We start from the raw sequence: 11891 nt of genomic DNA on the forward strand, positions 1-11891 counted from the left end.
GACAGCTACCTTTTGAGGCAGGTACTGTCATTCTCGATTTGCATGTGAGGAAGCTGAGGCTCTGAAGAGGTGCCTTGCTCTATTAAATGAATGAATTGGTGGTAAAACATGGGGCTTCTGCTTCCTTGATTTCTAAGTCTTGAGAATATCCCCTCCCTTTCAGAGGATCATTTTTCATGCGTGCATAAAACTCTTCACAGTTAAGCATGGTCCAAAGCCCATGACAGACTGTTTAAGGCAGCTTCTCAAGAAATGTATGCTGAAGACAAGACTGAATACATACTCAGGACTGTTTGTTTTTCTTCTTTTACGTAACAGCCTCATCAGCCTCAGCTGCCTCTGATGTCTGTTTCAAGTGTCAGTTATGGCAGGCCTGCAGTAAGTACTATGCATGCATTTACTCTGCAGATGCTGCCTGTGTGTTTACCATGTGCCAGGCCTTGTGCTTGGCACACAGTCCCTCCCCTCAAGATGCGTGTAGACTTGTGTGAGAGGCGAACAGAAAGTAGGTCATTCCAGTGCAGTGTGATAAGTTGTTTGGGCGAGGCAAACACAGGGTGCTTGAAAGGCCAAAGAAGTCTACCTTCTTTGGAGGAAATGACCTCTAAATCAAGACCTAAAGGACAGTTGAGAGCAGGAGAGGGCCAGAGAGGGGGAGGAGAGTGGAAGTCCCAGGCAGAGAGAATATGGAACCGAAGGAGGCAAGGGCGAGCACTTAGATTTCTCCAATTCCCAGTGTGTCAGTCTTGCTGAAGGAGTGGAGTTCAAGGCAGGGGAGGGAGATGTACAGTCTGCAGAAGGCGAGGTCAATCATGAAGGACCTGTAAGCCACGCCAGGGGCTTTGGCCTTTTTCACTGGGTGGTGGGGAGCACTGAAGGGTCTTAAGCAAGACAAGGGTGTGTAAGATTGGCATTTCAGAAATTATCTTGCTTATAACATACAAATAGATTAGAGGTGACAGGACTGGGGACCCAAGGGCAGTTAGGTGGTTACTGTACTATCTGAACGAGGGTCCCAGCAGTGAACATGCAGAAAAGTGGGCAGATGGGAGAGAAATAAAAGGAGGCAGGAGTGACACATCTGGTCACTGTGAGGATGGGGGTCATCAGGCATGATGCCCAGGTTTCTGCCTGGGTACTCGAGTGGTGATAGACCCCTTTCCACGGATCATTTTGTGCTAAGCCTAGAAACTCGCATCCTGTTCCTTTACCAGCATAAGTGAAGATTTTGTTCAGGTAATCCTGGGAGCCTCATGGAACTCACTTGCAGGAAGCACAGCGAGCCTCTGGGCTCTTGTCCGTGCTGTTAGTCTGTTCCATTATCTCTACAGATAAGCCTCGGCAAAGTGCTTTCTTCCTGCCTTCCCTCCCCCCACCACCCCAGAACATGGACATAGGTTACATGTGCAAAGCGTGCACATGGCTTTGGGTTGCCTTGGCACTGATCCTGGCCCCAACTCTGTGTGATCTTAGTGCTGCACAGCCCAGCACTACCTGATTCCGTTCAGAATCTTGGGAGAGATAGTCTACATGGATCATCTGCGGTCAGTGGCCTACTCCTGGCCGAATCTAGAGCAGCCAAGAGAATGAGATTGAATGGCCTAAGGTCACTCTTTTTAGCAAGTCTTGTGGGGACACTTTCAAAGAACAAGGCATGGGCTTGGCAGACACCAGAAACCCGTTTCCTATCATGTCCACTGATCAGGAACTCAGCATGGGGCGTGGTGAGTCTGCGGTATCTGTCAGATATCTGGGTGGAGACCACTGGGAGGAAATAGAATCTGAAGGGCTGCAACCCTGCCGGGGGTCTGGTCTGGAGACAGAGACGTGGGGGTCTTCAGCAGAGCCATGGCAACTGGGTTGGAGTTGTTAGGATTCCCAAAAGAGAATCTGTATGGTGAGAAGAGATTGGACTGTGAGGAGCAAAAACAAAAAGGAACTGAAATACAAGAAGGAAACTGAGAAGCCGTCATCAGAGAGGAAGAAAGAGCACCAAGCAGGGTAGCAGCCAGCAGTGCCAACCGACAGCCGCTTAGAGGCCCGTTGAAAGATCTAAAGGGTGTCGTTCAGATTGAGAAACTAGAGGAAAGCATTTCTGTACCGTGGAGGGACGCCAGCAAGATTCTAGTTGGTTACAGAGTAGATGGGAGGTGAGGAAACAGAGAAGCAAGTATAGGTGACCCTTCAAAACACTTAGCTATGAGGGGAGAGACGATAGGGCAGTCGCTAAAAAATTTTTCTTTCATATTATTTTATAAACCTTAAAGTAATATACATGCATTGTAGAAAATTTGGACAATGACTAAAAAGAATGGAGAGGAAGATAAGGAATCACTTATAATTTTACAAAACTATAACCATCCACAAAACAAGTGTTTTAACATCTGATTGTTGAAATGTCATTGTCTTCTTAAAAATGATGTCTATTCATGATAGAGATGTTCCAGCAGTTAAAGATCAAGAAACATGAGAACACAAAAACCCTCTGTCCCACCATTCAGAAGCAGCAGACCTCATTCCAGACTTTTCTCAGTGCCCTTCCTTAAAGAAAGGAGGGGAGGGGGAGGGGTGGGATTAGACGTGTGGCAGGAGGCCACCATGGTCACCGCTGCCCCTTTCCGAGGTATCCTCTGTGATCAGGGAAGTGGGTTCCATCCAGGCCTATTGTGACCACCCTTGGGTGTAGCCAGAAGCACACTGGCTGCAGGGTGATGAGACCCTAGGACCTCCTTCCTGGGGGCCCCAGTCTTCATTCACAGAAGAGGGAGGAAGACAGGTTTAAGATACTTACTGATATTTTTCTTTTCTGGCAGCTTGTGCTTGGGCCCCACATCAGCCCTCCCCAGCTCTGTGCTAATGAGATAAAAGTTACTCCTGACCTGAGATTGAGAAAGGGGATGTCTGCTCCTTGACTATGAAATGTATTTCAGAGGGTCAGCAGACAGGGTTAGGAGAGAGGGCTGCAGAGGAAGGCTGGTTTTGGGGAGAGAAAATGTGGGAGAAAACAGATTATGGAATGGCTTTTATTCGGGCTGCTGACCAAGATGGCAAGAATGTGAGGCTAGAATTACTGTTTGACCCCTGGTTTCCAAAAGGGTCTGTCCCAGCAGTCTTAGTAACATAGTCATGACCTTCTCCTTTCAGTGCCTTTTCCCTCTGGCCCCTCATGATCTGCCCAGGCCTACTCAGGAGGTGGAAGGAAAGAGGGGGAGGCAGATAGCTTGACATAGCTCTGAGATCTAGAGTCAAAGCCAGCTTAAAAACCTCGTAGAAACTCACCTAGGGGCAGACCCAGAAGTCTCTGACACATGACCTGCCTACAGCCTGGGTTCGGATCTCTGAAGTGCTTCATTTTTTTCTGTTTTTCTCATATATGGAAGAAATCTCTACTGTTTAGAGCTGTTCAGATTGCTGACACAGGCTGCTTTGGGAGACCTGAGATCTCCTTCACTGGAGATGGTCAAAAAGGGACTGGAATTCCAGTGTCAGGTAGAGGTTGAACAAGGTGACCTCTAGTGTGCCTTCCATTACAGTAAGTCTGGGATCTTTTTAGGGACATGAGACTGTTATGGGGGTTGCAGTTTGCTCGTAACTCTTCAGCTGCACTGTCTTTTCTCTCATTTTTTTTCAGCTGCACTTGGTTGCTCTGAACATGCCATTTTCTGGGGACATCCGAGCTGATTTTCAGTGCTTCCAGCAGGCCAGGGCTGCGGGACTATTGTCCACCTACCGAGCATTCTTATCCTCCCATTTGCAAGATCTCTCCACAGTTGTGAGGAAAGCAGAGAGATACAGCCTTCCAATAGTGAACCTCAAGGTAAAAATAAATCTTGTTCTCATTGCCTCCCGGATGCACTGGTCTCCACAGGGGTTGGAGGCTCTTGCCACTCGTGACACCATCAGAAGTGTGCTGTTTCAAGGCCCTGATTAGCTGTGTGACTTTGGGTGGGTTACTTTCCCTCTCTGGACCTCAGTTTCCTTATATGCACACTGGCCCTTTCTGCTTGGATCGTTTATGACCCTTGGAGCAGACAGAAGGGATAGTAATAACCTCTTTTATTTATAGAGCTTTTTTGTTTGTTTACAAAGCGCTTGATGTCCATTATCTTAATAGATACTTGTAGTAACAATGGGAGTTACTCTTTTCTCAGTTTGTCAGATGGGGAAACTGAGGCTCACAGGGAGAAAGCAGTTTGCTCAAAGTCAATACAAACCAGAATTAGTTTCCTTGACTCCCAGGTCTGAGGTTCTTGATTCTACCCGAGGGTGCCTTCTGTGGAGCATTGACTGAGTGGCACCAGAGAATCGCTGGTGTGCACTGGTCCCAGAGCAGAGCCACTCTATCCTGCAGCCTGGTTTGGTGCTCTCAGATATTCCTCTGCCCTCATTCACTGGCAACGCCATGCCTCGCAGCATGCCTCAGTTACACCACGGAAATGACTTACTCCTTGGGATGCAGAGGGACAGCACTGTTGCTGCTCACTGCATCCTGGGTCCTGACCTCTAACTAGATGTCAAAAGTACTTTAAGGCCCTTTGTTCCCTGTGAACCCCACACTCCAGTTTGGAACCTTGAGGCTGGCAAGTCCATTCCTGACCCCACACCCAGCACTTTCCATCGCCTCTTCCAAGGTTCTCTTCTACCACCTTCACCCACTCAGGCTGTTTATTCTTGAAATACAAATAACTGGAGGAAATTGGGCTCCTTCAGAAGAAAGAGTAGGAGATTCATCTCCACTTCCCCCACATGTAGGTTGGCACAAGCTTGGTACAGATTTAAAGCTCAGTATATACAAATAAAATGTTTAAAATAGCAATAATAAATACCTCAAACTCACTTTTGATGTGTAGGAGCTATTGTACACATGTAATAAGAGAAATGACCTCAAGAAATAAGACAGTAAAGCCAAAAAGATTCAAGGATGGATCAGAAAATCAAGCCACAAGCATTTCCTGAGTTCTCACTCTGTTCAGGCTCTGGGGTTGGGGCTGGGGGCTTCTGAGCCTTGAAAAATGGATAATAGCTAGTCCATCTGCAGGCTGTTTGTATAATGATTCTAATGTAGCATTTTGTCTCCATAGGGCCAAGTGCTTTTTAATAATTGGGAGTCAATTTTTTCTGGCAATGGAGGTCAATTCAATACACACATTCCAATATATTCCTTTGATGGCCGAGATGTAATGACAGACCCTTCTTGGTAAGTAGGGGTGGCAGCCCTTGAAGTATATCATGTGATGGATGGTTTCAGGAGACAGTCTAACAATGGGATGCCTTTATCAGCTGCTCCTCTGGGATGTTGCCAGCATAAAACCTCAGTGAGGAAGCCAAGGGCCATGGCAAAAGCCCTGACCTTGGAGCCAGGAGGCCTGAGTCCAGTAACTGAATAGAATACCTCAGACAAGGCACTTCCACTCTTTGAGCCTCAGTTGCCTCACCCTTCAAATGGGCAAGATAATCATATCTATATCATAAGATTGCTATGAGGATAAAAAGATAAGTATGAGAACATCTAGCAAGCAGTAGGCACTTAATAAGTGGTAAGTAATGCTATTCTTGGTGATCTTTTAACCCTATACTGTGAGTTGCACTCTGATTCTTTGAAAACTATGTATGCTTTTAAGAACAGAACAACTCAACAAACCTTTCCTCAGTGTCTACTCTATGCCAGGCCAGATGCCAGGCCCAGAAGGCACAGTGATAAACCTATATAGCTCTTACCCTTTCAAAGCTCATAGTCTGTGGGAAGATATTAGCTACAATTCTCAACAAGATGTTGTAATTGGAAAATAGAGAAACAGATAAGATGGTAGGAGCACAGAGGAAATATTCATCATCCCTTGGTGGTGAGAACCAGGAAGCCTTCCTATAAGAGGAGGCATTTAATGAACTTTGAAAGATAAGAAGGAATCACTGGTCTGAAAATGAAAGAAGTCTTGCTCCACATGAGCAAAAGTTCAGATTCACGAAAGCAGAGAGTATGACTTGAGAACAAGAACAAGCTGAATACAGTTGGAGTATACTGTGAAAGTCGGAAACAGTGATGAAGACAGAGGTGATGTGAGCCAGTTCTGGACGGTTCAGGAGTTTGACTTGACTCACTAGGCTTATGCCAATTTGATCACCAAGATATGCCACAAAGAAGGGTCATTTCAGAAAGTAACACAACAAAATTCCTTTTTAGGCCCCAGAAGGTGGTTTGGCACGGCTCAAACACCCACTGGAGTCCGTCTCGTGGACCAATACTGTGAAGCATGGCGAACCGCTGACATGGCAGTCACAGGCCTGGCCTCCGCTTTGAGCACAGGGAAGATTCTGGACCAGAAAGCAGTACAGCTGCGCTAATAGGCTAATTGTTCTGTGTATTGAAAACAGTTTCATGACAGACGCGAGGAAGTAACCACCTTCCTATGATTCTTAAGAGTTTTCCATTTTTTCTTATGTAAAGAGTTGACACTGAAATCTAAAATGTTTAAATGTTGTAAATATTAGGTTTTTTTACTACATATTCATCAGAACAGCAACCAAAGAAAACATACCTCAGTACACTCAAAACTGAAGACATAAAGGACTCAGATCAAAGATAAAATCTGATCCATCTATTGGTGCTAGATTCTGCAGGAAACCCCATGCAGTGTGAACACATCCCAACATGGTTAAGAGCAAGTTGAAAACAAAGGCCTGGCATCCTGCCCACTGCATCCTTCGGAAAGTAATTTCCTCCTTTTAACCATTGCTGAGTGTAAGATGTCCTTCATGTCTTCTTACAAAGTCAGTGTTAAGAAATGCTACCCCTTTCTAAGTTATATGCAGACCGAATGCTTTACTCTCTAATATATATCCGTTGTTTGCAACTGCTGTTCATAAAGAGAAACAGAACCGCTCAAAATGATCCTATTTGTATTTTCTGATATTACCAGACCTTAATGTTTTTTTCCTAAAATATTATTGCCATCATGCTTTAGGAGTTTTATATTTTTACACAATCATATTTTAGTATGGCATCTGTTTATATAACTGACTTGCTGGAATAGTTTAAATGCCAAAAGATCTGAAACTAGAAAAGAAATAGCACATAATTACTACCTTTCGCTTGGCGGCCCTCCCCGCCCCCCATCCTGCACCCTGATTCTGTGATTTCCATTTGGCAATTCTTGAATTATAACTGCAATTGAACAAACAGGTTCATGAGGATGAATTTTCTGAGACACATATATCTTCATGCTGTATTCTTTGATTCCTTTTTTTTTTTTCACGTAAGTGAACATAAAAACATCTTTTCCAGGTGCTTTCTTCTGTTTGACTTTTTTCCCCAGTTCCTTATTCTCCACCACTGATGTGGAAGAGGCCCTGGGGTGGGTTTGCTAACCCTGTCACTGCTGCTGGTGTGACCCTTTGGGAAATGATCAGAGAGAACAGGAAGTTTTTCCCATCATGCTCCTCTGCCTGTTGTCTTCCACTTGGTGAAGGCAGCACGGGGCAGGCAGAAGAGCCCCAGTGTGAGAAACAGGATCAACTGTGGCTCAATATATGACTTTGGGCGAGTTTGCCTTTTTCTCTCAAGGAGGTTGGGATAAAATATAAGCTCTCAGTTATTAAATATCAGACTTACCATAAGTCCCATTCATCCTTCCTCATAATCCTGCAAGGTAAGTATTTCTGTCTCCACTTGACAAATGAAAAACAAAAACAAAAAAGGCTGAAGCTCAGGAAGTCACTCGTTCCAGGTCACGTGGCTGCTGAGTCGTGGGGCTGATATCAGGCCTAGGGTCTGTCTCACTCCAGTGCCCAGGATCATCTCAAGGGACCCCTGCATGAGGCTGCCTGCTCTCTCCCTCCCAGCTGCCCATCTGTGACTCTCTGGGTCTCGGCTTGACGCTGCAGGAGAAACAGAATCACCAGGCAAGTGGCATGCTGGGATATTTCCTCCCATTCAGCTGGGCTGGCCCAGAAACTCAGCAAAGTGAATCCACCCTAATAGTCCTTGAGGTAGGAAGGAAATGGAGGACCAAAAAAAGGCAGATGGCCCAGAACCTCCACTTAGGGACTTCCTAAATGGAAGAGCGATGAGAATCTTTCTGAGTCATGGAATGAAGACAGTTATAGGTTGGAAAGCCCCAGAGGTGGATGATTGAGGACCAAGTCTGGGGGCTGGAGTTGGGGTGCCTGGCATGGACCGGAATGGAGTAGGGCGGGAGGCTGCTGAGGTCATGAAGTGAAGGTGCCGTCCATTTTAGTTAGAGCCTGCTGCGGCCCTGGGTCAAGGAAAGGGCAGGTGGGCTGAGGATTTGGGGAGAGCTGAAAGGGGGAGAGACTCCTTTTGCTGGCCCCAGAAAGGAGGGTTGAGGTTCACGCCCTGGCTTCTCAGTCTTCTTTGTGTACCAAAGGAGGGTATAGCCCACCAGCCCTCCCAGGAGAGACCTTGAATCAACTGCAGACCTGGTTAGACTCTGAAATTGATGGTCAAAATCCTGGGCCTGGCATTCAAAGGCCTTCACTGAACATTGGTTTTCCTATCACTTGCCAAAGGCCACTAGCCTGGGCTCCTCATGATTACTTAAGTGAGCCACACAGGTCCCTCTGCCATGCCTGCCCCACCTCAGGAAAGCCTGGCCATTCTAGGTCTAGCCTGGCCCTCTTGCCAATAGCCAGTGCAGACTCTGCTTCTCCCGTGACCTCCCCCGGTCCCCTATACCTGCTTACCTTTTGTCATGCTTCCTCCTCTGAACACCTGGTGTGTTTAACACCTGGATCCTGCCACACAATTGAAACACAGTGATTGAAAGGTCTCCAAGCCTTCACTTTATTCCTGAGTATATTTTAAGGCTCGGGATCAGACTAATGCTCTCAGGCGTAATAGGGGAGGGAAGATAGGCCACAGTAGTTAGTCTTCACTGCACGAGAGGTCTTGGGGTACTTGCTCTGAGTCCGTATTGTAGACTCTCAAGATCTGAAGCCTGTAGCATCCAATGTCCACTGTTGAGAAGCAGAAGGACAGAAGTGGTTGCCATATATCCACGCATATCAGAGGCCAGGTCCCATGGAGGAGGCGGAGTTCGGAGGACCTGAAGGAACCAAGAGACTGGAAAGGTATGGGAGGTGGGGGAGACAGAACGTGGAGGGGAAAGTCCAGGGGAGCGCTATCTGCCAAACGTGGCTGCCCTGTGGTGCCTGCAGAAGGACCGAGGGCACAAGGAGAGGGGATCACAAGAGCCACTCTCATGTTTCCTGCACCCTCTGCATCTATGGCTTGTACCATGTTGCCTGACCCTGTGTTACACGTGTAAGTAGGAGACGACATGGAACTCAAGGGACTGTCAGCAGTACAGCTGAATATTGGTCAAGTAAAGCAAATACAAGTCAGATTCATAAACCAACAAATGACAGTCAACAACAACAAAAGGGAATGTACTGGCTCGTGAAACCAGGAAGGAGGACGGAATCCAAGAGACTCAAGTGATGTGGTCACTTAGTCTGTTCCGCTTTCTGTGTGTGTCCGTCTGTCTGTCTTGCTTCTGCTTTTCTCTGTATGTGGCTTCCTTCCCTTCAGGGAGGACAGGATTCCTTTGCGTGGCAGGGGTTTCTCACAGCTCCAGGCTAACATTACTCCACCACCCCGGAGAGTGGCCTCAGGGGAAAGAGAAGCCCTCCTCTCCCCTCTGGGATTATATTCATTCCTGGAAAGGATTCTGGTTGGTCCCACTTGTGTTGTGTGCCTATGGCTGTGATTGGCAGCTCCACCCAGGATGAGCTGTGCAGAAGAAACAGTTCCTCCACCCAAAATGTGAGAAGGTTTGCAATGACCAGAAAATAGCGCTCAAGAGGTTGAGAAGATCGGAAAAAAAAAAAAAAGAGAGAGAGAGAGTCCAGCACACAGCAGCAGGGAAGGGCTGAGTATGGGAGATGTGGTGGTGAGTGACACAGTGGCCTTGAATTCTAGGATAAGGCATGTGGACTTCATCCTGCTACTGGTGGAGCACCTTGGGAGGAGTTTAAGAAGGTGAGGTATGAGATTAGTTCTGTGTTTGAGAAAGGTCAAGCAGGTTTTTGTTTATTCATTCATCCATTCAGAGATATTTCTTCAATAATGCTTTTGTACTCAGGACCACATTTGGATTTGGACATACAAAGATAAATGATGTCCCCAGTTTTCAAATCCACCAAGCTCATTCTCCTGCTGCAGACTGTTTCAAATCCCACGTATATCGCCTCTTCCTCCAACTTCTCAAAGACCTTGCCAGTTGGAGCAAGTATACGTGTACAATCCTTGCCTAACCCAGCAGCCGCAGAAGTACCTCTCTGGCTACTCCTTGAGCGCCTAAGTCACCAAGGCACCACTGAGCCTCTTCAAACCTCTTTGATTGCCACTAGCTGATTTCCCCCTTTGCCTTCTATCTTGTAGTCCAACTTATAGGGCAGTCAAGTGTAGACAGACCTTTGTCTAGGTTTGAATTTGGGCTCTGTCACCTTCTAGCCATGATTATATAGGCACGTTACCGAAAATCATACCCTACACTCAACCCTTCCCAGCAGCTCAGTTTCTTTATCTGTAAAATAGAGGTGGTGATGGAAACTACTCTCCATTTAGTTAAGTTGTTGGAAGCTCTGGGAATGGCATTGGTACTCTGAGTAAGCATCTGGTAAGTGCTCACTGTCCTTGGCCTGCCTTGGGGGTCTCTCAAGATGAGCTGGGGGCCCTTCCTCTAGCCTTGCTAGTTGGCGTCTTCCAATCTGCCTGGTCTCTCTGTTTTCAAGCCCATGAGCTCTGGCTCAACCTGTACGCACTAGTACAACTATACCTGTTGGTGAATATGCACTGTCCCAAGCCCCTGGGGGTCTTGGCTACCCTACCTCTCTGCTCATCCTCCCTGTAATCCAACAACTACAGTGTTATCTTCTGGCGCAGTAGGAGCCCCACGATTCCGCTCTGGCAGTGAAGCTGGATTCCTTCTGATTGACAGGAGCATGTGCCACAATGACTGTGAAATAATCTGATTATTCTCCTGCCTAAGCCTGCCCAGCACCCCGAGTTCCAAGCAGGACCCAGAGTGCCTGCCCTGTTATCTGATACGTTCAGAGATTGCCTACCCCACCTCTTCCTCCAGACTTGCTCCTTCTTCTTGGTCCTTCTCGCAGGGAATGGTGCCACCAGCCAACCAGCAGCCCTGGAGTCACTTACTTATTCATTCAACAAACATTGACTGAGTGCTTCCTTAGTGACAACAACAGCAGCAATTATAGTAAGACGTGAAGTAAGCACTGGGGAGCTCAGCACAGTCTGGCTATTTCGATGGTGGCTACCTCTATTCTTATAAATGTCAAAGTGTTTAAAAACTATCTTGGGGCACTCTTGCTTGGCTGTATGTGTTGGCCTTCCTTTGAGACAGAGAGCTGGCTCCTCTCTTGCCTCCATAGGACTGCTCCTCCCACCTCCATGCTGATCTCCTGGCCCGCAGCTTCTCCCCTCCAGTTCATTCTCCACACCAGGGGAGAGAACTTTCTAAAAAACCTGCCACGTTCTGTCAGTGTTTTGATGTGGGTTCCCCTGTAGCTGAGGATTCATTTGCCAATAGTTTATGTGGGAGGTGATCCCGGGACACACTGGTAGGCGAGTGGGGAAATGAGACAGGGAAGGGAAGGTGGGCTTTAAAGGGGGCATCTAGGCACGGCTGCGGGTGGCCAGATCATTCTGTCCTCTTAGGAACTCTGGGAGCCGGGTAGAGCTTCCCTCCTATGGGATGGAGAGCGGTGGTATTTGCACACCAATCATCATCAGTCATCGGAAAGCAGAGACGCATCTGATTCTGTGCGTCTGACCTGCCATGCTCAGTCTCAGTGGGCTCAGGCTGCCGGAGAAAGCTCTCAGGCAAGGAGGTGTAGACGCTGGGAAGTGG

At 47.2% G+C, this 11891-nt stretch overlaps 1 protein-coding gene across 1 annotated transcript in view; it reads left to right on the forward strand.

Annotated features, from left to right (window-relative positions):
- COL15A1 (collagen type XV alpha 1 chain) overlaps nucleotides 1-6397 on the forward strand; it is a 96628-nt gene extending 90231 nt beyond the window's left edge. Inside the window, 6 exon segments of the mRNA XM_032478063.1 lie at nucleotides 319-378; nucleotides 3632-3817; nucleotides 5082-5197; nucleotides 6182-6218; nucleotides 6220-6327; nucleotides 6329-6397. Of these exon segments, the coding sequence (XP_032333954.1) occupies nucleotides 319-378; nucleotides 3632-3817; nucleotides 5082-5197; nucleotides 6182-6218; nucleotides 6220-6327; nucleotides 6329-6397 (576 nt within the window).
- The last annotated feature ends 5494 nt before the right edge of the window (nucleotides 6398-11891 follow it).

This window comes from Camelus ferus, chromosome 4 (genome assembly GCF_009834535.1).
Source record: "Camelus ferus isolate YT-003-E chromosome 4, BCGSAC_Cfer_1.0, whole genome shotgun sequence".
NCBI classification, from domain to species: Eukaryota; Metazoa; Chordata; class Mammalia; order Artiodactyla; family Camelidae; genus Camelus; species Camelus ferus.